Below are 26506 nucleotides of genomic sequence, written 5' to 3' on the forward strand. Positions count from 1 at the left end.
CTCAGTACGAGTTTGGAACAAAACGCCTTTAACAGTAGCTGCCTTGGAAATCTCTCTCATAGCATTCATGCTTCATTTCCAGTTCTCATTACTGAAGATGTCAAACTACTGCGTGAGATGCACAAGAGGAAAGAAGGCAAATATGACAAAGATAACAGTTTGTTTACAGAGCAGTGGAACATGTTGACTGGAGGAATTTTAATGCAGTTAAACAGAATTATTTAAACAAACTGAAGCATAATTGCCTGGCATTGATCTATTCAGCAGTGCAAGAATTTAAACTAAACTCCTTTCTCACCACATCTGAAGGTGGAATTTCATCCATGTAATCCAAGTCGTTTCTTTGATCAGACACAAGCTTGACTTTTTTTGTAAGGACTGATGATTTGTTTGCAAAATACAGTATATGTGATCTCCTTTTAAGTATAATCCAGAAGCGTGTTGATTTAAAACACATCAGTCATTTATTACTGCATGTTGCATGCCTTCTTTTATGCTAAGCAGTAAACGTGATTCAGTGAACTACATGTTTATAGTGATGTGACATTTTTCCACGTTCCTGTATTTACTTAGTGGTTACTGGTTTTTACGGGCATTATACGCTGCGTGAGTGCATTATTCTAGAGCCAAAAAAGAGGAAACTTTAAGAATCGTGTAAATACAGTCTTGTTCTGACTTTAGTGACAATGCTGCATAAACTGACTACATATCTGAGTAAATGCCTTAATCAAATCACATGTTAACACAGAGTTATAACCCAGTGACATTTTTTTGTTGCTTTGTTTCATATTCATGCCATATTTATTATTCACTCATAACCAAATACAGCAATTGCCTTACCTTAACTCCTATTTGCATATAAAATCATGCTTATGAATACTAATTATAAGGCTTTTTCCCCCCAGGTCATAGATAAACATAATGTATATCAATCCAAAGAGACTTTTTGGGGCTTTCTTTTTTCCTTTATTGAAAAACACACAAGATCTACATAAAAACGTGTAATACACGGGAGAACTGAATCATCGTTGCCTAGCACGGCAATCATTTCTGAACGGCACAGTGTGCTTGTGAATATAATCAGAATTAGTATGATTAAAAGTCTTGGAGCTGCAAGCAGAGCAAAGCACTTCAACTGCATTTGTTGCTGAATGTGCTGCACATGTTCTTATTTGTGTTTCTGTGCGTGAGTGGCAAAACGGACCAAAGCCAAAGTCATGTTTTTTTTGTTTTTTAAAATTATGTTCTGATAATACAAACTTTACAAAGTAACATCAGGCCACATCTGGCTGCATCTGTATATTGAGATAAACTGTGTTACACTTTTTTTTTTTTTTCATCCTTAGTGTAGCTTTACTTCAAGCAGAAATCGAAATTGCACTCTGTTCTGATTGCTTTAACTTTACAAATTGGTCTAAAATAAAAATAGTGATTATCATTTTGTTTCCATTTTAATGATTAGCACTTACGTTTATGTAGCTGCTGAGCTCTTTATTAACACAAATGAAATGCAAATAAACATTCTGCTTCTTTGTGCTCCAGTAACACTGTATGATAGCAATTGTTAAGAACGGGTAAACTAACAGTTAACCTTCAGGCAACAGATATTTACTGTTAGCAAACAATGAAATGAGACTTGATTTTGAAAGCCAGGTACAACTTTAGAGTACAGGTGATGTTCATAAATATAAATTGTGCTTTACTTTAAAGCATGTATGGAGAGGCAGTGGACCTTGGTGCTTCTTTTCTCCCAACTTCTTTTCTTCTTTAATTTTTGGGGACAGCTTTAAGCACCAAAAAACTACTTGTTTAGGTCCAAGAAAGAAAAAAAATAAAATAAAATTGTGGCTTAGATGGAGCTCTGTCTCACCATCTTTGTCACAAATGTGGCCAAACTAATGACAAACTGCTTTATTACTAATGACTAACAAACATTTGTTATCATGTCCTTGTTTGTTAACAGTAAACTACTTACTAAAGCTTAGTTAACCATCAGTTTACCATTTATCCCAGTTTGTTAAGTTATTACCTTGTGTCCAAAACACATGAAAGGCCTCTCATCGTAATATCCTTTGGTACATATTTATCAAAAGGGCTGAAACAAATGCCATAATTGTCAGCATCTTACTTTCGCAGGGTCTAGCTTATGTCACTCGTTCCTTTTGCATGAGTTCTCACAGTTGATCAATTCAACAGCGGTCTCTGGAATGTGTCATAGCACCTGAAATTCTAACCTGAACAGGTTAACGCGCAAAGCATCAGTCACAAGGTGTGACATCAATCAGTTGATTCAGTCTGTATTAGCCTCCCTCTCTCCAGAAACTAAAAAAAATAATAATGAAACATTTCTGCAAAAGACTGGAATGTCTTTCTGAAGAACAAAGTCAAACACTGGGCAAAGGCAACATAATCCGAGAGAGTACATTCCACATGACCTGAGTTATTGTTCTTGGTAGTGTGGGGCAATAAAACGAGGAAACGGAGGAGCCGTGTGCTTTTTGATTGGTCAGTTAATTGCTGATTAAACAGCTGATGTTTGCATTTTAGCTTACCAAGTTTTATTAGGGATCAAACTAGGAATGCAGGTTTCAGTCTCGTCTGGTGAGCCTCTCAGGTGAAGCCTGCACTTAAGTGACTGCTGGTTTCATTTAAGACTGTGTGCTACGAATACATTCAAATAAGTAACAGGAGGGAAAAGGGGCAAAGTATTCTGACATCCGGGTATCTTAAAAATATGAAACATAAATGCACTTTGAAATGTTAGCTTGCTGAACACTGAACAGCTAATAAGCTTGTTAGATAATGTTAATACAATATGTTTTTCTTGACATCGCTGTGTTTTGTGAGACTTTTGGATTTTTTTTTTTCCTTTTTTTAAATTTTAAACTGCTGACACTAAGTAACACAGTCATTCCAGCAGTCGTTTCTACTATTGTAGAAAATAAAAAGCAACGCTATTTCTGTTACGGGAAGTGTTATAGTACAGAGGAGGCTAGGCTACGTTAGTGATGGGTGAAGAGAGAGGCTCTGCCCAAGGTCAGCAATAATGCCCGAACCATCAGACTTAACTGACAGCGGGACTAACACTAGAATCAAGTAGAGATTCTTGTGCAGCAGGACGCTGGTACCATTATCCTCCTAAGTATTTCTAGACCTTGAGCACTCCCTGCTGGCTAACATTAGGATTATCGGAGTGCAATTTTTTTTCCTTTTCTTCTGTTAGACCATACCTGACTAGTTGCAACATTTTAGCTGTAGTTGGTTTGGTCGAGGATACCTGAGGACTAGCTGGTAAGGAGTACTTGTGCTGAGCTGTCTTTCCCCACATCTGCGTCGGGGCTCTGACTGACTGTGCTGTTGTCTGAGTTTACACCGCCACTCGAGTCGGTGCTTCTGTCTGTGGAGGACGAAAAGGTAGCTAGTGGTACCGTGGGCATACTCTGGGTGACCTGTGATCCAGAGCTGCTGTTGCCATGAAAACCAGGGTTGATGGACGTGCAAGAAGGAGAGACCGGGGAGAAAAGGGAGGAGCAGAAAAGTTTAACTGGGCAGAAGGCCGAGCCCCTGGGAATGAAGTTCACCTTGTTTTTGTCAGGGCACGAGAACAGAGGGAAGCCCTTTGACTTGCCAGACCTGAAGAGAACAGAAGTGGTACTCAGTTACTTGGCTTGATATCTTTTTATAAAACTGTATCTGATTAACTGCTAGTTACTGATCCTAGACAGCCATGTTGCTCTCATCCCTACCACCCACAATGCAGATAGGCTTGTCTTTCTTGTTTTAATTCAAGAAAGCATAAAAATAATGTAACTGAATTTCAAACAAATACAGTTTAATTGTGTAGCAGTAACTGCCAGATATAAGGCTATGAGGGTATGTCTAAAAACAAACCCAAGAGGAAGACCAATAAATACTCACACCAGCTCATCAAAGACTTTGACCTTCTCGCAGCCTTCTGGAGGTTCCCGTTTGAACATGTAGCTGTTGTTAGGTTTGGGCGACGTGGCAAACTTGGGGAGAGGAGAACTGCACAAATTGTCTGAAAATACAATAAAAAAATAATAATAATAAAAAAAATATAAAAAAAAAATGAAACCAGTTTTGTGCTTTTTCTTTTTGGAAAATGATAATGAGACAAATGCATGAAATGTACATTATACATGTTGGCTGCAAATTTTGAGGAGCTGCCGGAAAAAGCGCAGTAGTGCGTCCTCAGCACAAAGCGTTTGTGGAATCATAGTTTCTTTATTTGTGATTTTTTGTGGACACCAAAAGAGGATAAACTTAGTAAGCTTATCATGGAATTCTTTGGAAACAGACTCTAGAGGGGCAGATTAGAAACAAACAAGACTGATAAAGCACATCTTTCTTTTTCCAATGTTGTTTTCCTGCCTATCAAAAAAACAAAACAACATACAACAAAACTCTGATTTTTAAATTTTGTTGCCGTCATTAAGAACTCATTTTAGAGGTGTGTAAATGTTTAGTAAGGGCTCCTCTTTAGCAGTATCAAGAAACTTGAACCAGACTTCAGACCTGGTTAAGTGAACTGCGCCTGTTTCCCATCTCTGATTTAAAAAAGAAAAGAAAAACACTGGAAGCTTGTTTTGCTGACAGGCTGGTTCACCCACAGTCTCTAAAGGTGAGATACTGCAGGTCCTTCCTGCTGCAGGCAGACTAAGCAATTAACTCTCTGCTCTCAGTACAGTCTCTCAGCAGATTAAACACCAACATTGGTATCGTCACTCTTGTGCAATATTATGTACAATCCACACACACACACACACACACACCTTCTTCGGCTTATCAAATTTAGGCCTGCCGAGCGCTGGAGCCTATCCCAGCTGTCTAGGCAAAAAGTGCCATAACATGGCCTTCAACCCAGCCCTGCTCCTTTGTATAAGCCCAGCAAAATGACTTGGATCAGGCTAGTCATGTGCATAACGTTGACCAAACTATCAGAAACAGACTCCATGAGGGTGGCATAGAGTCTAGATATCCTTTACTCAGCATATTCATCAGATTTCACACATTTGCCTCAAACCACAAAGGTTTATATAAGCTTTGAATATTGCAAACATGCTACATCTGTTCACTAGTGAAGACACACCTTTGTCAATTTCCTCTGCATAACAGGGGCTCCCATCAGGTGAGTGCAGGTGATCAGAGCTGCAGGGACGGGGCGATGGGCTGGATTCACCACTCGACGGAGCCTGTGTGTCTGTGTCACGTGTGTCCCCGCTGCTGCTGTAACGATGTGGAGGGAAGGGGGCACGGCGGCCATCTACCACATCCATTGTCTGCGAGGTCAGAATGCATAAGAGGTGGTGAGAAGCCAAGCTGTTACACACATGAATCCTAATATGAAGACAAACTCATAACCTCAATATTTTCCCCAACACCCTCAAAACCATATGGAAACTGCTGAAGCCACCCAATGCACCCACCTGCTAACTCCCCGAATGAAATAATTCTAGGTGAAAAGTACCAGCTAAAATGCCCTGAATCTAAAACTTAAAAAGGCCTCTGGTGTATTTGTCTGGGTGTTTAAAGGGCAATTGGAGAAGCAAACACCACAGCAGATGGTAGTGCTTGACAGCAGATGAACAGTGTGATGTGCAGAGCATTCTGCTTTGGCACAGCTGATTCAAAAGGGAGACCAGGAAAAAAAAAAAAAATGCTCTGTGCTCAGCAGGCTGTAAATCTGTAGTGTGTGTGTGAGACCTTCTAAGAGTAGAGCTTTACAGACCTGCCAAAGTTTACTAGCCTGCACCAGACGAGATTTAAGGCCTCCTTTCCCATGAGCGATTTATTTCAGAGTGAGAGAGAATGTGTGTGTCTGGCTGCATGGTGCTGAAGTGACTTTACAAGCCTGTGCACGTGTAATGAATTTTAAGCATAGCCTAAAAGTTGTTTAAATCACAGGTATACAATAGTCGTGCAAACAAATGGTGAAGTCTGCCTTTGCATTTGGTGCATTCCTTACATGGTCAACGTTTATTTATCTGGTTTAAGATTAAATTCTAGAGCTCATCTTTGCAATTATGACTTTTAAAACATGTTAAAATCGTATCTAAATATTGCGTTTACACAGTGACTGCTTGTTATATGTAATCGAGCAGGGTTTGCATGATGCATAAAAAAAAAAAAAAGTACTCTATGCAAATTAATTCATTATAATGTAAACACAAAGGTTATTTTATGTTAAACAGTAACACTGAATATAAACATGAACAACACTGACTCACAATGACCCTTGTAAAAGTGTGATGCAAGTGTGTAGGAGTTGCAGTTGACAGGGCTGGTGTGAAGTAGGAGTCTGAGCACAGCTTATGTTTGATCATGAGCTGTTAAAACATCTCATGATCAACATCTCACAATTACATGCTGGTAAAGTCACCTGCACTCACTGATTAAAAGACATCTTCATTACTGTAGGACAAAAACAGGTTTCAGTTGTAAGCTGTTTCTGTGATGATAAAGATAAGTTCTTCGTACCACAACAGTATTTACTTGGCATGTTCACGGTGATTAATTTACTTGTGTCTTAAACTGGAGAGAGAGAGAGACAACCCCCAAACAATCTGAGAACTCTCTAAAACAGATAAAAATGAGCTCAGTTAAATGCTATACATAAAAATATTGCATGTGTATTAAGAGTCATGTGAATCTGTTAATCACTTTTGTATCCTTAATGTCTCTGAAATATAGGGCACTAGACAACGTACACACCTGCTGTCAGATTGAGTTATGGAGTCTGAATTTAATTTTTTAATAATTGAGCTGTTTTAATAAAAACTATGCTGTGCTTTTTATTATTTTCATGTAAAATGACGCCACAGAAGTGAACTTCGAGGTGACAGCTGATGTCAAATCTCTAATACAGTTTAGCAGACTTCTTTACACGACTACAAATCTCACCGAATGTGTATCAGAAGCAGAGCGAGTAGTTGGCATGGGGCCTTTTATTGTGAAACTAGATTCCTGTCCCCTCCAAATCGTCTGTGTGCAGCTTGATGCAGCTTCCATAAAAACTAAATCTAGCGCTATATTATCTCTGTGGAGCAAAGGGACACTTCTGGGACATTTCTAAAATACTATGGTGCGTCTGATGAAACTGCAAGCATTGTCCTGTGAGGGTGCAATAAGTGCCAGCACCCACATCAGAGCTGGAACCCAAAGCAGCCACACCAAGTGTATTTCCAGGGTTACCCACATAGACTTCGCTTTAGATATAATAAAGGCCACCGCAGTACACGAGTGCAATCGTCTCACTGGTAAACAATGCCATCATTTTGAAAGTTCATTTGCAATTGAACCACTAGACTCAACCCTTCCTGTCTTGTGTCTCCCCATCGGCAGGTAGACCAGGCTGCTGTGATATGATGACTATCAATATCAATAAACTGACTTTCTAGAAAGGTTGGATGGACTCCAGCTTTACCTTCCTGTTCTGCAGCTGTAAGCAGTACTCCTTGTTCTGCTCTTTGGCTAATTCATGTGCCACTACTTGGAGGCTGTAGAGCAGCGGTCCCCAACCTTTTTTGCGCCACGGACCGGTTTAATGTCTGACAATATTTTCAGACAATATTTGTAAATATAATAATAATGATAATAATAATAATAATAATAAACACAAATTCACAGTGTAATTGTGTAACTTTATTAGCAGCGTCCTCCTGAAATGCACCAACAACATCGAGAGTAACATCCTCCTCTCTGCCCCTTAATGCTCTCTGGGCGCTATGGTAACGCGTAAATATTTATTTCAAAATAAGACACAAATACAACACAGGAAAAGACCCAGGGAAACCAAGTTAACGATAAAAACCCTGAAAACCATAAATTTCACACCCGAGCCTCAACTCTTGCAGCCCGGTACCGGTCCGTGGCCCGGGGGTTGGGGACCACTGCTGTAGAGCAAAACAAGGACTACAGTCAGCAGCTGCGTTCCAGTATGGTTAGGTTAGAGTCTATGCGTGGGATGATGGAAAGGCAGGAGATTAGACTTTGTAAGTCACAAAGTTTACAATTTAAATATGTGCAAAGAAGCACCTTATAAACAGCCCAGCCCACTTTTTAGCCCACTGGAATGCTTCATTTTAAAGTCTGCATGGCATTAATCTGACATTTTATCCAGCTGGTGAATGATAAGATTTCACAGCATCTGCAGGTATGCAGTTCAACAAGCGCTCCAAATCATGTTGAAACATAGCTTGACCCATCACAGGTATGGGCACACACCCTACCTGTATCCCCTGCTCCAAGTCCTCTCTGATAAACACATTTTCTAGCTCATGGTTGATGCCCTCCACACTGCTCGGCACTCTGCATATGAGGGATTTTATCACAGGCATCGTGGTCGAAGTTGAAGTTGCCTTATACTGAAATGAGGGGGAAAAAAAAAAAAAAAGACAAAAAAGACAAAAAAGGAGAAAACATGAACATTATGTACATGTCAAAAAAAAGAAGAAGAAAAAAAAAAGCTTTGTATACTAAAACACTTCACTTGTCACATATCAAACTGAATTTGTCTTGGCATTGTGGGTGTAGACATTCAGTTTGTAGTTTACATTTAAGCATATCATGGTTTATGGAAATGTTCCTACAGCAGTTGCAGTGCTGAGCATCTGTTAATGAATGAACTGCAGCCAGTGGAGAAAGGGACATGCCCAGACACAGTTCTCCTCTGCTGTCTCCCTTTTACTTTTGATACAACTGGTCACAGAGGAGATTCATTAACTAGTAGTGATGGGATTTCCGGCTCTTTTTAGAGAACCGGCTCTTTCGGCTCGGCCCACTAAAAAGAGCCGGCTCTTTCGGCTCCGAACCGGCTCTTCAGGTTGTTTTGTTGCTTTAATTAATTTATTATTAACAACAATATAAAATTATGCACAAAAGGAATTACTAATGTAAAAAAAAAAAAAAAAAGTTGTTTTATTTATATATGTTTATATATAAATATATACGGTGGCCCCTAGAGACAAAGCACGTACAAACTCCAAAACACGTTTCTAGCATTAACTGAACTTCCAAAACAGAGCTACCTAGATCACTTAAATTACACAATTGAAAGCATATGCGTATTGTTTGTGTATTTATACACAAGTACTCATATATATTCAAATAATTTAAAAAAAGTTAATTTTTTTTTATGTTAATTTGGTGTGTGTTATTACCACACCAAATCCAGTCGTTGGTACTTGCTGGCTTGTGTACCGACTAGGTAACAAAAACTCAACACTGCGCCTAGCATCCTGGAGCACTTCTGTTGTCTTTTGTACGCGTTTTGGAGTTTGTACGTGCTTTGTCTCTTAGGGCCACCGTAAATATACTTTTATTTATTCACTCCACATAAAATGTAATAAATAAATCATAATACAAAAACAAACTAGTCACAGTTCAACTTTTAACTATTTAAATTTTCAGCTTTTTCCTTTTACAAATTTAAAATGAAACAACACAAAACACTGCAAACCACAACACAATTAAATATAAATTAAAATAGGAAAACAAACAGAAAATGCATATTCTCTGTCATATGGGCCCTGCATGAATAAACTTTCTGAATCCTTTATCATCTGCAACTGAAAATAGTTGTGGATGATTACTATACCTTTCTAATGTGACTTGTTGTCCCTGGCTCTCTTTCTCTCCCTCCTGCTCTGTTCCTGTGCTACTGTGGGTGCAACTACCGCCCCTCCCCCCTCTACCCAGCACAAAGCACAAGGCTCGTGTGCGGAGTGAAGTGGAAAAAGTGCGAGAGAGAAGGTGAGAGAAAGAAGGAAAAAAAAAAAAAAAAAAAAAAAAAATCCACAGCTCGCGATGAGGAGCCGGCTCGCATCGTTCACGTAAAAGATCTGGCTCTAAGAGCCATTTCGTTCATGACCGACACATCACTAATAATAACTAGGCCTCCTCAGTAAGAGTCAGAGCAACATTGATCATAAAGGTATCATTAAGATGAAACATTGCCTTCACAAAGTCTAAATCTTTCTCAAATCATTTTAATCAATACCTACTCCCTAAAACAGCTCGCCTGGACCCAAAATTGTAACTTCATAATGGTCATTTTATACATTACTTTAAGTTGACATACAACCAAGTTAATCATTTAATCCTGTTAACCGACTAATGTAGAAAACAACCTTGCTCTTTTTCCTATCTTTGACAGTTGAAATTCAGGTTGGTCTGCCTTATTTGTGTGTGTTTTTTCCCCTCAGCTGCTAAGCTGCCTTATCATATCGCTGCTGTCAGCCTAAAATCCTGCATCACATGTGTGGGGTTAGTTAATGTTTTCACCTGAAAACAACAACCCACATAGTCGAAGCATGAGTACTGACAAGCGTAGCTCACCTGTGGCTGGCATGCAGTGCCATGCTGCGCCTGCTGTGGGAGCTGCAGCGAGCTCTGCTCCCTGTCTTTGCTCTGCCGGTTGACCTGTTTGCCACGCTGCAGCTGTAGCCTCAGTTTAGCAATCTGCTGGAAAAAAAAAAAAAAAAAAAAAAAAAAAAAAAGCACAAGCACTTCAGTGAACAACGGCTCACAATGGGAGCCATGAAGGCATGCGAACATATTAGTTAACCATTCCCATGAGTGAACTGAATGAGGTCAGGAGGTGAAAAGCACATTTCCTCTGATGTACTTCACTGTCAGCAGAGAGATAATACTGTGATTAATTTAAGTTATTCCGCAACTGTGAGAACACAATCTTTGCCAAAATACAGGAAAACCATCTTTGACTCCAACTGATTTCAAGATGCTTGGGAGGAGTTATATTCACTGAAATATGTGCAGTGTACGGCCATAACAAGTAGAGATATCAGTGATTAGGCGACTACTCAAAGGTTTCTTCTAACACAAACTTTATACATTTCTCAGTAAGATGAATTCAAAACAAAGGGTGTAGACACTAAAGTCACGGGACTGTGGTATAGTTCTTTTTTTGCTAATATTAGAGTTTTAATTTTGGTGTTTACACTTACATGATTGTGTTTACACTTCAAGATCATAAAAGTGGTACAGTTTGTGAAGATTACCTTGCTTACTTTTGATTTGTCTGTGACAATCTCAAAAACTATTTAAAAAAAAACCAAAAAAAAAAAAAAAAAAAAACAACAACCTTGATCTTCAATCCCAAAGGGAACCATTCATGGTTCTAACTTTTGGGCTGGGCTCCAAAAAACTCAGATGCTATACAGCCTGAACTGCTGATACTACCACTGCTAACATTAGCCACACTCAGCAAACTGATCTGGCATTGTGTGTGCGCAACGTTACACCACAACACTTTAACAATACCATTTAGTTGTCAAAGAATGTGATTAACAGTTTAAATGTCTCTTCAATATACAGAAAATATTTGAACGGTGGTTTTAAAACTGCTCTTTAACAGACAGAAAATATCTGCACAGACATTGTTTACTCTTGTCTATTAAAGCGTGCTTAATTTTACTATTTTCTAACTTCAGTGGATTTAGTCTGACGTTATTCCTGCCAGCCAAGTCAGTCTTCATGAGTTGTACGGTTGCAGATCAGTATACTACATAACACCAGGCTTGCAAGTCTGATAATGAGACAAATGTAGTCAATGGGTGTTTCTACATCTGGTCCAACATCAGCCTAAAAACAGGATACCCATTGTGAGATGCAGTTGTGCTATGCAGACAAAGGTGTGGTCTTCAGTGCTGATCTTGTCATCCTGGCAACACAGTCAACAAAGAGACTTGCTCTTCTCATAGATGTCCTCCCACATATGTAATCGCAGAGGTTAGAGCACTGGAAAGCAGTTCACTACATTCACTTAGTGACTGTAGCACATGATAATGACAAGTCCAGACGATCCTGATGTAATCTCAGTGGATGTGAAAGAGGGTTTTCCTGGCTGTGCTATCCCATTGACTGTACAGGCCAAGGCAAAGGGATTGTTTGTAAAAAGACAAGCACTAAACTTATCTTGTGGCTCTGGCTTCACTCTGAAGAAACAACAAAATCTGCAAAGATGGATCAGATTACAGAATTTGCCATCAGATAGAAATGCTGTAAGCTCATAGCAGAGAAAAGATTTTTTATCAAACTCTTGTGGCACTTATGAAAGTTTCTTTATCCCTTTTCTTTTATACCTGTTAACAGTGCAACACGAATACCAGTTGTTGACAGTAAATAACTGTCAAATTAGAAGTGTGAACATTCAGACTTCTGAAATAAACCACAGTCTTGTTCTTGTTAGATCACATGCTATGAAGAAAAAAAGTAAAGCCTGTTATTTAATAGGACATCTCAGTACTGACCAATGAAGCACAGTAGTAGTGTGGTGTGGAATTACAAAACACATGTCTGAGCTTTATGAAAGTTGGAATGACACCAACCTTATCCTTTCAAACTGTGGACAACTTCTTCGGTCAACACATCTGTGTGCCATTAATATTTTGGAACTACTTTTGGACTGGAAACAGAAACTATGAGTGTCCATTATGCTCATATTTTCTGTTATGCTCAACAGAAAATATGTTCTGCTCAATATAACATCTTCAGTGCCTCAGTTACCCCGACTTAAGTTGTACATACCCAAAATGAAACTATATGGGTGTTTCACCCTTGAGAGGAGCTCCTGCACCATCTCTCAAAAACAAGAGGCCATAATGAGATGCAAAGGACACAGCTGAGTGAGGAACAGGGGGAGAAAGAGGATAAATTTAGACTGTGGTCTGAAGAGCTGGAGACCTTATAATGCCGTGTGGTCGCTTGGTTGGCCACCATGCCTGGCAGACAGAAAGGAGTGGAAACCAACCTTAAGGAGGATAATATTTAGTCTGACCACAGACCCTGACAAATAAAACACTTGAAAATGATATGAGCCTCAAAAACGACAAAAACATTCTTTCCTCTTGCTGAGTTAATGTATTCAGCTAGCCTGGGTGGATAGGACATTTTCTGTGGTATGAATTAAGGTTAAAATGGACCCATTACACTCATTTCCAGCTTTATATTCTTATTTTTGGACTCTAGTGTAGCTTTGCGTGACTCACATTTTAAGCTAGTGGTCATTTATCTTATGCTAGGTCTTGGTGCAGCCCCTGGGATGATCCACTATCCGAAACAAACAAATTAAAGTTTCCTACACCCTCCTTTTAAGAAAACTCTTCTGATTGGTTGTCCCTTGCAAACACAATCTGAACGATCTGAACAGATAAAATAGTGGATGCTCATAACAAACACTTGAGAACCTGACAGTAAGAAAGAAAAACACGACAGGCAAAACTACCTCTTTGAGATGGTCTGCGCTGCCCCAGGAGGCTGACCGCTGGTGAGGACTTCCCTGATCTGCTCCATCATCGATCCAGAGACCCGGAGTCTGAAACACAGATATATACATGCTGACACAAACTCAAACGTTACATAACTCATCATTTCCCCAAAACATAAATACATTTGCTAGTGATATGCATTTCAAATGTACCGTGACCTCCTGATAGCATGTCTTATATTACACAGGCACGGAAAGTCCAATGTTGTGTGCAGCTGTACTGCAAAAGAGCATGGGTATGTGCAGAGGGTATCCATCCATACGAGAAAGTTTTATTTAAGACAAAAATGTGCTTCTTCTCAATAATCTCAATTATCTAATTTGAAACACCTTCGACACAGGTTTGATGTGTAAGCATTTCCAGGCACTGGCTTTAACTACACGATTGTTGACCTTAACACATATATATGTGTTAAGGTCAACAGATTCATTTTTTTCCCCCCATTTATCCAATTCCAGGTCATGGAACATCTGGCATAGGCTCCAGACCTCCCAAGACCCTGAATAGGAGAATAGGAAGATGCAGGTTTAACGCCAAATGGATTGAGCAGAGGCTAAAGAGTGGGCTGGCTAGCAAGGCAAGGCCTTGATCTTAAATTAACATCTTCAGGGTTTCAAACAATGTACTATAACTGTTTAAGTACTGAATATTGTTGTATTTGTATGCATCAAATAAATTCTTGATATAACGACCTGCAGACCATCTGATTATGTGTCAGTGCGCGAAATATGCAGCTGAATGGTGGGATTAACCAAACAATAGATTGTTATTTATATTACTTAAATGTACATTAAACTGCTACAAATGATATATGTGCACAAAGACATCCACATATACAGAATAAATACTTTCACCAAACTGTACTTATATACACACACACACACACACACACACACACACACACACAACATTCAAATGCTCATGCAGGAGAGGTAAGGAAATACAAGCTCACACGAAGAGCTCTCTTAAAACCCCACCAAACACAATGATTAGGTAATAAATCCCCTCATTGTGAAGTCAGTCAGGATATTCGCAACAACAAAATAAAGAAATAACTTTAAAAAAAGTCAAATGTTTAGATAAGCAGTTGAGAAAGATGCTTGCTAAAAGCAGTAATGATTGCCGTGTGTTTAAAATTAAAGTTGAAAATCTGGAATCAATGAAAGTCAGCAAAACAGTCATGAGATATCATCCCTGAGGAAACTGTTACATTCAAAAGGCAAAACTAAAGCCATAGCATGTTTGACTGCTTCCATTACTACGCCGACTTAAGGTAAATACTCTAAACCAGTGGCAGGGGACAAAATTCACTTTATTACTTGCAGACTACAGGAACACAGAATACAAGATGCTTAATTCTAGTCCAAAAACCAGAAACCTACCAAAGAAAACGTTGTCAGCAACAAAAGCATTTTCACGGTTTCCACGTCCTCACATTTAGTCGTGAAAAAGTTTCTTGGCTCATGTAAAATACAGATTTGCTACAGCTGTGCTCTACAATGCCCAGCCTATACCAGATCAATGAGTCTACAGAGAAGTTTTGTATCATCGGTAAACTTTTTTTTTTTCGTAAACGTATACAAAACATTCCCTACAGGAGAGCACACAAGCATTTCTGTGTCATTGCACAAGTCTTTCAGATATGTTTAGCGGAAACAAGAAAACAGTTAAGTTATGCAAATTAATGCAAAAACAGAAACAGACTGAGGATGTTTTATATGGCTGTTTGAAACCACATACTTCCCCCTGATTATGCATATCAACACAGCCTCTGGTTCTCAAACAGCTGATGTTTTATCGACAGCACAGTAGTATGAAGCAACTTAAATGCCAGTGTCTTCACACTGCCTTATGTCTGACCCCACATAAACAGAAAACCCTCTATGGCTTTTCCAACTAACGCACAAGCCTTGCCCTATGATATGGAATATCACACTGTGAATAATGAGGAACACCCGTGAAGTCGTTTGCGCTGGCTCGCTGGTGCCGGTTGCCTGAGAAAAGGACAGCGGATTAAATGAGCACTTGTGCTCTCATAAAAGGGACCACTGTGCTTGGCAGATGTGTAGCTAGCCTTTAGCATTAACATTTTGTGCATGGGCTATGGAATCGCTTGTGCCGTTTGATGCCTCTGCCAAACACTGAGGGACTTGATGCTGCAGCGTAATCTGTTCATGCAAAATGCAGATTGGTTAGAAAGGGCACAGAGACTGTGTGGAGCTTTGGACTCGAGGAAAAACTAAGTTCTCACAGATGTTATGTGACGTCAAGGAGGACCTGTAGCTTATGAAATCTGCAATGCTTTTATTGGCACTTCAAGGTATAGTCTCATGGGAATGATAATTAATTTGCATTTTTCATTAGTTATACTTATTCATTAGTTATAATGCACAGTTTGGTGTTAATTTGTATTACTTCAGTTATGGTCATTTAAACAGTATCAAAGGGAAACGTGGTGGCAGGCTGAAAAACTGAATGCCCTTGTCAGGACAGGAAGATATTTCATGTTCCTTAATCTTCTTGAGGCTTAAATCACCTTCATTCTGATTTGTGTTGTTCAGGGGTGGCAACACAGTGCTGCGACCACAGCAACCTTCAGTACAGGAAAAACAGCTTGCAGTAAAAATGATGACACTGAGGTGAGAAGTTGGCCTGAAGCTAGAGCCCTCACTGTTGAGCAAATGTTTAAATGTTGGCTACCAAACAAATGTAAGCGAGTTCACAGGTTCAACACTGTTTTCAACATAAGAGGTCTTCTAAGTGATTATGATTATTATTTGTTTGTTAATCATAAAGAAAGCTTATTACCGTACCAGTCAGTGGGCTAAAAGATGACACAGTGAGGTCACAATATCATCATTGTTTGATATCTTAATTTGCAATTTAACTTCCCCAGGGAAATCATAAGATATGGCAGTTACAAAAACCACAGGCTGCCTCTCTTTATTGACTCTGTTCCTCTCAAACAATGTGTTAACAAGAATACCCACCTTTATTTACCTCAGAGGGCCTTTTATCGTTTCAGCTCCGACTTCCAAGCCTGAGCAGTGTGCCAGGTGTGGTGCCTGATAATGTAATGCTCTACAGATAAAACCCAACTGTTACTGCAGCCTGTAGCTCGCTTCCTATTGTGAATCACACCCAAAGGGTTACATGCAGGCAACATCCTCAAGAATCCAGCTCTGTTCCAAAGCAGGAAATAATGACTGGGCTTCAATAGAATCACAGTGGAATTTGTGCTGTTTTGTTTAGATTACATGCCGAGACATGCAAGAAAAGTGCCGCTGCTATAATTTGGTGCATTTTAGAGATGCAGAGACCATGTTCTCTGGCTGGGCGAGTTGACTTTAATGAGTCAGTAAATCAAAATCACTACAAGAGACATCAGTTTACATTAAGCATCTAGGAGGCAAACATGGAAAAAAGTTACTGATTAAAACGTGGCATGAGATAACATCCAATAAAGCACTCTAGCACATGTTTCTGTCGAAAAGCCTTTGTACACCAAGGCAGAAGTTGGATGCATGTTAACATTAAGCCACCTCAAAGCACGAGAAACAGCATTTCTTTTAACGGTCCTTTGAGGCTTGCTCCCAAAGTGAGCCAATCCCATTAGGGAGTGAGATTTCAAGCAAAAAATACCATTTAATTTTCACCAGTTTCTACAGAACTGTAATTCAATGCTAGCTTTAACTGGTGGAGTCTGTGGTGGAACTTGTTTTCTTCTACAGAGAGCTTCAACAGCTTTTGTATTTGGCTTTGGTCATTTTCTAATTACAGAGTAGAAACTGTGCAACTAAGGTTTAACAAAACGACAACCAGTCACAAAAAGTAAATTCATCGACACTCGTTCTGGCAGAGAGCGCATCGGGTGGTAGCAGCGTATTATAGCCTGGATAGTTTTGTCTTTCATAACTTCAGGATGCTTCCTCCCGTATTTATTGTGTTGGTATGTTTTTCAGTTTTGATTAATTAAATTGTAGTTTTATTAGTCTGTTACTTATCACTAATTAGAAGATGTATGTGTGTGTGTTGCACCTTCACACTTTATGGATGCTGATTGCTAACAAAGTTTGTTAGCCTTAGTTTATAACTTAGCATCTACGCTCCACCCAAATATGGTTACATCAAAAAACAAAATGGCAGCTGCAAAACGCCAGCGGGTGATATCACAATGGCTACGTCCATGTCTACCATGTACATGTGAAGTCTCAGTCAAAGAAAGAAGCTAAAATTCATATGAAGCTGTTCAAGATATGAAAATAACACAACAGCTTGTGTTGTACATTTTCAATTACACATAATGCTAATGAGTCTTTTCCTGTCACGTAGGCCCAGAATGTGCACACATATCAGCGGTCAGCTGGTCATCAGCTCCTGCACTGTGTGCAAAGTGCAACTTTTAATAGAAGACATGAGGCAACACAAACTGATCAGTTTTGTCTTTATGCTAGTTCATTGAGGTTGCCTTGGTGTGTCAGGATCCTAATCTTCATACAGACATTCTCTGTGTTCTGTAACCACAGGGCCTAGAGCACGCAGCCCTGTCCCGGAACAGTGATTAGCATATGTATGGGCCCTCTGCTCCTAAACTCCCACACAAAAGGCAGGCGGGCCGTGTAGCCACGAGGGCCAGGTGGTAAGCAGTGGGATTTCTCCTCGCTTCAGTCATAGCCTGGGGGACAGGTGCAAACAACTTCACCTCCATGCAGGGCTGAATTACAGCTCAAAGGAGAGGCTGACTTGAACTTGTGCAATGCACAACAAAAGAGTCTGTGGATCCTTTGTGTGATGCTTGCTTCTGTTGTTGTCTCAAAAAGAGCTGGGGCCAGGCACAACTTGTTAACAGGAAGTGGTCTATGACTATCCTTCGGGGATGGTTGTGCATTTAAGAATTTGAAAACATCCAAAATGTTTTTCATTTTTTCCACAGCTTCTAAAGACATAAATCTTAAATTGGATTTTTATTTTAGCCTACTTCAATCAGATTTTTACAGGTAAATATGGTTAAGACCAAGGCAAACATCACAGAGTGCTTAAAACCCCCCACTAAGTCTAAAAGATGGGTCCATTTATTAACATTAGTCAAGATCCAATCACTATCAAATCAACTTTCCATTCTTGCCCAGTCTGTCCAGAATGCACAGGAACCCTGTAATTAGAGATGTTTACTTTGCACATAGCCGGCTCAAGAAACTTCGTAGGACCCACTCACCACTTCCTCAGCCTACACACAAAGAAATGCAAGGAGAATGAGGGGTTAAAGGGATGAAGCCCATGTAAATGAGCCTCGGCGGTCTTCATTCAGACACATGAAAGGCTTCTGTTAGCACAGAGGAGAGCAGCCCTTGTCATGATCATACATATTCAATATTCTTTCATAACAGAAACCCTCCCCCTACAAAAAAAAAAGGCTCTTTGAGTGAAACTACATTTAACACTGAGTCACATGGCAAGATTAGTAGCTGATTATGTGTGGGCAGTTATCCAGGAATACTGTGGTCAGATTCAATGTGGAATCCATGCATATGCCTTATGAAGTGTTATAATGCATTAAAATGTTGTGCTTTCGGGGAATTTCAGACTATTCAGACAACTCTGTTAGGCCTACACTGGCAGCCGACTCCAGACTTCAACTACCAGATTAATATAACAAAAGTCTTTCGCCAGCACCAAGCACTATGACAGAAATTATGAAAGAAACCAAAAAAATAGGTTTTGGTACTCATGCCTACAATTATTTGCTGGGAAAAATCATTAATTTGAAAAGTCCTCCTGGCCTCATGGTTGACAAAGTGGCCTTAAAATAAGATTATAATATTTTATGTCTTTATTTTCCAGTCAACTGTAAAAATAACTTTAAATGGCCATAAACCACACTCATTTAGACAGATATTATTGGGGCAAGTAATTGTGCATCTCCACTTAAATGCAGTATTTTGACTCAACTTTTCCAAACGTTAAAGACTCTTTCACCACCTAATATTGCACGTGCACGCAAAATGTAACGCTGCAGAGGCTTAATACTGAGTTGTGATGCATCAGTTAAAAAACGTCAGGTACTAATTTGCTTCTTATGTTGACTTCTCTGCCTGTAGTGATTTTTTTCCTCCTCCATTGTATCCCCTATGGCTTTGAAGATGACTACAAAGAGTCCAAAATTCCAGTGTAAATGGGATTGTGACGTAATCACAGTTGTTACAACAAATGCAGTGACCACATACAAAGCTGTCTTTGACATCCAACAACAGAAAAAGAGCTAAAGCCTGAGCTTCAAACTCACAAGAGTAACTTGTACATATGTCAAAATCTTTTGAAAAGTTGCCCATGTTTCATTTGAATAGCTACAACTGTAACAGCACATACAACAGAACATTAGAAAATGATGCAAATATTTCCTAAATCAAATAATGATTTATTGCAGAATTGATTTCTAAAGTTCAGGGAGTTGCTTTGGGCACCTCCTTGTTTCCAGAGAAAACCGTGCAATACATTTTTAAAAGAAAAATGTCCAGAGAGACATCAATTACAACACCCAGAGTTAATTTTGGCAGAAACTCTCCAATCACTAGGCTTAAAGGTTGATTAAATGCACGCCAGCATTGCGTAAAGGTTAAAGATTACTGTTGAAAAGAGTTAGGTTGAGTCAACCCCCGCAGGCCTACAGCCAAGGTAGGATTTTCTGAACACCGTGTACCTGTGTGGCTTTGTCTTTCATGCAGGAAGGGTAGGGTCCATGGGAGTCCCGAGGCCACTGGCCAGTGAGGTATGGCCCTGTGATGGCGTCCAAGGAAGAAGCCCGTCGAATGGCACTTGAATTCCTCACCTGTAATTTGGATCTTTCTGCTGTAAAGTTAGAAAGAACAAAGAAACAGAATTAGACACACACGCATGCACGCTGGCATCAGTGCATGTCATGATGTGCAATACTGCCAAACACCCTGAGGTATCTTTTGACTCTTCCTTGCTGAGTGTGTTAGTAAGTTTCAACTGAAATGCTAACATTTTAGTGTAACAAATCACTTACTGCACAAATGCAACCAGGGACATGAAGCCATATTTTGAATGACAAACCAAACCCAGTAGTTACATTTTTATCTAGAAATAAAGGAGCATGTAAATCGACATCAGTTATAATCAAAACATACTGCTTTGATTATAAAAAAAGCAAAATCAAAACAACAACAACAACAACAACAACAACAACAAGCAATGTAATAAAACATTGCTTCAACTAACCAAATGAGTTTGTGTACTAGGGCTGCCACGATTAGTCGACTAGTCACGATTACATCGACTATTAAAATCGTCGACGACTAATTTAATAGTCGACGCGTCGTTTGAAGCTTTGTAAGATCAAAAAGACGCAGGAATAAGTAGTAGGATTTAAGAGTGTAATAACGGACTGAAACAGAAGATGGCGGTACTAGATGTAGAAGGATGCCAGCTGCCGTTAAACCCCGAAGAAGAAGAAGAAGCTGTGTACCAGAATTCATAGCGCGCCCAGCGCGGCCGTGCTCAGTTTCAATGTTGCTCTTATTATTCTTTCTGGGTCACACAATCAACGTTTAACATATTTTCAGGCGAGAATGTAACTGTGTAAACTTCAAATATCTGCTCAGTTTATCAAGACACCACATATTTTCAAAAGCGCTCCGACGTTTTCAGAGACGTCTGTTACCCACTAGCTCGATAGCTAGCCGGGGCAAGGCTCACTAGAGCCCGTGAGAGCACCGGACTCCCGGCAAATCGTTTTCAAACCCACCGCTGTCTTTCGCTACTCAGGTTAAACATGATATATGAGTCACTTAGATAACTTAAAAATTTTATTGTTTGGCTTTTTTTCAGTATTTTATTTGTTCCTGAGTAAATCGGTTTGGCTGAGATTAAAGTTATAGTTTTTACACAGTTGAATAAACGTCAAGCAGACAGCTGATTATCAGAAGTGTGAGATGCTCGAGAATATACTCCGGTGTCCTGTTATATTTTAGATAGCAAGGAGCAGTTTATTAAACTCCACCGAGACAATCTGCTAATTTCAATAAAATTTAATAAACTATCATCTTGACTTTATTTTTAGTTAGCATATACCTTAAACACTTAAAGCTGTAAGCTAATGATAGTTATATAAGAGCAGATGCGTGCTGGTGCAATAAGCTGTAGGTTTTACATCCAATGGATGCATGATCTGATTAGTCGACTAATCGCAAAAATAATCGGTGACTAGTCGACTATCAAAATAATCGTTTGTGGCAGCCCTATTGTGTACCAATATCTTCTAGTTTTGAAAGTATGGACAGTATGATGTGTTACAGCAGAGCAAAGAGAAGGCTTGCGACCTGAGGCAAATGTAAATGGCTGAGCAGCAGTATCTGACATTATGAGAATAATCTGCTATGAGCTGGAGCAGTTAAGCACACGCCACCCACATAAGAACTCATAAACAACCACAATGCACATCAATACTGCCTGCATCCACTCTGCATTCCTGCAGTGCCACGCAGTTAAAAACAAAAAAAACAAAAAAACATGTAAAGGTATAAGCTCGAATGTGCTTAGAGACTGCATTACATTTATTAGCCTCAATTATACTTTCTAAAAAAGCAAGTGTACATTCTTTCTTTCATTCCCATATCAAAGGCAGGGTAAAGGAACAGAACGATGAGCAGGAAATATGCTTGTTTACTTTATTCCTTGCCTGAGCAGGCTAGGGCAAGGGCCTTTCCAACAGACACACAGACTAAACTATCTCCATGAGGCACCTCTCTCCTACTAGAACTACACAGCCGTTCATTGTTGCTCTTTGTTCGCAGAATACACAGGCCTACACACCCAAAGGTATTGCCTAAGTAAGCTTACTGGGCTACAGTAAAAATTCCCTGAAGCATTCTAGACAAAGGAAGCAGGCTAAATTTCTATCAATATTTATATAGTCCAAGCCAGTGCTCTCAAAACTGGGATTGTAGTTATTTTCCATCATTTCCCCACTTGCCAGACTAGAATAATCTCCCGATGAGAAAAAAGAAACAGTATGAAAGAAGCCAAGACATCAAAGAAGTCTATCTGCTGAGTTTTTTTTCCATGGGTAAAGTAAGTGTATGTCAAATTAAAGAATTATTTTCAGGTTGAACTTCCCTTCGCAGTTCAGACAGCAAGCTGTGATGAAGTCTTTGCATTTCCAGGATGGTGAATTATTAGCTGTAAGACAAATGTGATAACAAACATGTAGTTCTCTTTTGCAAAGTATAGGAGAACTGTTCGCCCCAGGTTTGCACAGGGATGCGCAAGACTGGTTGAAGAGAAAATTTGGTTAATTTAGCGTGATCTACAATTCTACTCCTTTAGCGTGACAATTGGCAGGTTTTCTAGGTCATATGATAGCAAATTGAATGCGTTTGGGTTTTAGACAAAACAAAAGACAACTCAAGACCTTCTCAGGCAAGTGCATTTTAAGAATAAATCACTAAGTTTTCCTATTGGTACCAGGCTTAAAAAGAGACAGACTGTTTCTTAGACATGGTTTAAGCCTAATCCTAGTTTAGAAACCCTTGTAATGGGACACTTAGGCTTAATCCAAGTTAATATGGCAAATCTACTGAAGGTGCCAACATGTATCAAAAGTGAAAATGCACTGACTTTACCATAATTTTTAAACTGACATCAATTAATTCAAAGTATTTAGTTGAGTTTGAAAAGCAAAATGCGCTCCGATTTTTCCTTTTTAGATAATTTTTTAAATCACGTTGAGGCACCAGCTAAAATCTTATTCTCAACTTGCACGTTGATAACAAGGATAATGGATAACCTTGTACTGGACGTTTTTTTTTTTTATTAATCTCGCCACACCAGCATGATAGTTTGGCTAAAAGGGCATTGGCCCAGTGTATTATTTTTGGAGAAGCCTAGTTACATTTATGATAACAGAACGTGTTGCTGTCTGGTCCATATCTGGTACTTATGTGTGAAGTTATGCACAAAAAGAAGAAATTAGCATGACTATATATGACAGCAGTATGCAGTAGATGCTTATTTGAATGAAACTTCTGCAAATACAGATTTTTTTCACAGTTTTACTAAATAAAGTAAATTTATATTGTTAAATATATGCATCACATTATACTTTACAAAGCTAGATAATATTAAACACAATATTTTAGATGAACCTTATGTTATCCTACATAAAAGAATGTTTCTCACTGTGAGGAAGAGAGGGGAACCAGAGGTTATTAATTTAACACCAGTATTTGATCATTACAAAAGCCAAGGTATCTATATCTATATCTTACCTTAAAAAGGGGGCGGGTCTGACAATTTTGAAATTTAGCATTTGAGCATGCACTGCCATTTCACACAATGTAAATGAATAGATGATAAAATTAAGTGTGATTGACATCCGAGTTTGTAACTGTGTGTGTCTTTGCAGGCTGAGAAATTGCTTGTTAGCACAAAAAAATAAATAAATAAATAAAAAATAAAAAAAAACACAACACACAGTAAAATAAATTCAGATACATTAATATAATATAAACATTATTCACATCTGAGTCCAGTGGGTATATTTCACAACAAGCTAGTATGAACAGGTTTGAATGCATCTCAGTGAATGAGGAACGTATGTGCTAACAAATCCCCCATTTATGTGTGTGGACTTAAGAATGAGCAACCTTTAGATCAAAGTTGAGGGTAAACTTCCAGGTGCTTCAAAATGTCACATGCCTAGAGATGAAAGTACAGGAAACAGTGCAGTTGTGCTACAGTCCACTGATTCAGACCACATTCATTTTCACATTTGGTCCTACTCTGCAGTTTGAATAGCTGACAATGAAGCAGGGCCATTTCAGCACAGCTGGCACTTTGACTTTCATTGTGGGGACAGTGTGGTAAAAGATGATGTCATGTTGGTGAACCTAAAAGGTCATAAGGTGAAATATAATACTCTTAACTCTGTCCACCATCATCAGGCTAAGATCTAAAATCATGTGAACCAAAGTCCATCACCACACCCGTGGCACTGTAAGCCACTTTGGACGGAGTTTTCTACCAAATGGCAAGCATTATGTCTATGAGTGGGTTCAAAGTACTACAGTGTATGAGAAATTATACACTGCACAGACTATTGCTGTAGTCAAATCACACTGAGCTGCAGCAACGAAAGATAAAGTGAACATTTTTTGCTCATATTGAGGGCTTTTCCTGGCTTAAAAGGGACCTTTGCATGGGGATAACTGTACGTGAACACCTGACTGGTCTGCAAAGCAAAAAGTCTGTTACCTAACTTAGCAGAAGTCTATGCATTTTGCATTCGGACATTGGATAAACAAAAAACGTATTTTAGGTTTGAGTAAACTACCAAAAAGGATGTTAAAATTTTGTATACATGCAAAAATTGTGATATATTAACAAAACAACAACAACAACAAAATAACAGCACAGTAGATCTTGTGTTTGTAAATCGTGTTTTGCAGTCAGAGGTAAGCTTGTGTCAGAACGTGACAGTTCTGCAGTAGCATCTCTTTATTAACCACGTGGAAAACTCAATTTAGTGCCACATGGCATCCACATTTACCCTAACTATTCCTGACCAATAAATGCACTGTACTGGAAAACACCTGCAAACATTACCCCCCTTTAAAGAATTACTTTCTGAAATGTGAAACTATAAGCAAAAGTGAAAGTCAAACTTAACCCAATCTCTTAAAATATTTATTTTTTAATTAAAGTTCGATTTTCAAAAACAGATGACTGGGATGTCTTATCGAGTCTACTGTGATTAGAATTTGCTGATCAGTGGAAATAAATATCACCTTCACATGGACACTATTTTACACTTTTTTTTTTTTTCAAGAAAAAAAAAAAAAAAAATCATCTCTAGGCCTAGAAACACTTTCTATACATTTTATATAGTAAGGCTGGCATTACCACAAAAATAATAATGATGCACTTTATTTCATAAAAACAAACAAAAACAAAAAACTGGAGTTCAAACCCATTCAGAGGGCAAACTGGACTCACTGGTGGACAGGGTCTGGCCTAGGCTGCATGCCCGACACCATGTTTTTACACTGTAGATCAATTTCTATTGATATTTTATGTAACAGGGCTAAGAACTGGCTTAAGGTCAAGGACAAGGACATAAAGTGCAGCTCTAGAAGACGTGAGCTGTGAAAAAGAAATCCGACTATAAACTGCCAAAGCTTCAACACACCGACTCTGCCTTGTATAAGCGAGCAGTCAGGGAACAAAATCTAGACTTTCGGGATCACTGCAGACTACAGTGTAAATATTGTATACAATCTTGCTGTTTTAAATGGGGGGGGGGGGGGGGGGGGGTGTCTCAATAATGCGAACAACAATTATTAACCCTTGGCCCATACTTTTCATGGACAACACTAATAACTGTATTTTTCAAATTAATGCTAGCTAACAATCTGCTGGGAGGGAGTCTGTTGTTGCTTTGGGGATCCGTGAACACAGATGGACGCTGAAGAAACAACAGCAACAAGACTAATTTTGCATCATTTCTGGTCATGCTGCCTCTGTGCCAGACTTGCCCTGGAGGTGAGGTTTAGGTTGCCCCACCCACCCACAATTACAGTGAACCAGGTAGGACAAAGACAAGAGTACTCAAGACTGACAGTTGTTTTGCATGACGTCAATACAATTTGTGTCACCAAAAATTGTAATTTGTCCAAATGGATTTTATCATGAAGCTGAACTTCTTAGTGCTTATGTGGGAAAGTTCAGCTAGATGTTAACTGTGACATGACCCATTAATCCGTGAATTTCTCTAGTTCATGTTGAGTGTTTTCACCTTTGTTATCCTGGTGAAAATAGTCAGGGGGTGCATATGACTGTGACACTACTCGCACAAAGCCTCGTCAACACAAGTTATTATCCAGTGAGGACATCCTGGATAATCCTCTGACACTTAAACAAAATTTGCTAAAAAAAACAAAACAAAAAAACAAAACAAAAAAACAAAAACTTAATGTTTGATTCATTGTGATCTGAAACAGGTGGCTGAGCCCATAAACTCATCAGGAAAGTATTTACTGGGGTCAGGAAGGAGAGAGGTTTTTCCATAGACATTTATAGAAGCGCAAGTCTATTTGGAACCACAGTTATTGCCCCCTGGAGGTCGTTAAAAGAATGCAGATATATCTATGGTCAGTGTAAAATACTGCATTGGTGAAGCATTT

At 39.1% G+C, this 26506-nt stretch overlaps 1 protein-coding gene across 3 annotated transcripts in view; it reads right to left on the reverse strand.

Moving 5' to 3' along the window:
• Window positions 1-943: 943 nt before the first annotated feature.
• The window catches only part of LOC120732861 (glucocorticoid-induced transcript 1 protein), a 31239-nt gene continuing 5676 nt past the window's right edge, over window positions 944-26506 (reverse strand). For 2 of the 3 annotated variants that reach the window (XM_040030736.1, XM_040030734.1), the window contains 7 exons: window positions 20005-20153; window positions 13265-13354; window positions 10357-10482; window positions 8250-8384; window positions 5111-5300; window positions 3919-4039; window positions 944-3633 (listed from right to left, as the gene is read on the reverse strand). In XM_040030736.1, the coding sequence (XP_039886670.1) occupies window positions 3285-3633; window positions 3919-4039; window positions 5111-5300; window positions 8250-8384; window positions 10357-10482; window positions 13265-13354; window positions 20005-20153 (1160 nt within the window). In that variant the 3' untranslated portion in view covers window positions 944-3284. The remainder of the gene's footprint in view (window positions 3634-3918; window positions 4040-5110; window positions 5301-8249; window positions 8385-10356; window positions 10483-13264; window positions 13355-20004; window positions 20154-26506) is intronic. The other variant, XM_040030735.1, reaches the window with a different exon arrangement.

Source organism: Simochromis diagramma, unplaced genomic scaffold, assembly GCF_900408965.1.
Source record: "Simochromis diagramma unplaced genomic scaffold, fSimDia1.1 OVJJ01000361.1, whole genome shotgun sequence".
Classification (NCBI taxonomy): Eukaryota; Metazoa; Chordata; class Actinopteri; order Cichliformes; family Cichlidae; genus Simochromis; species Simochromis diagramma.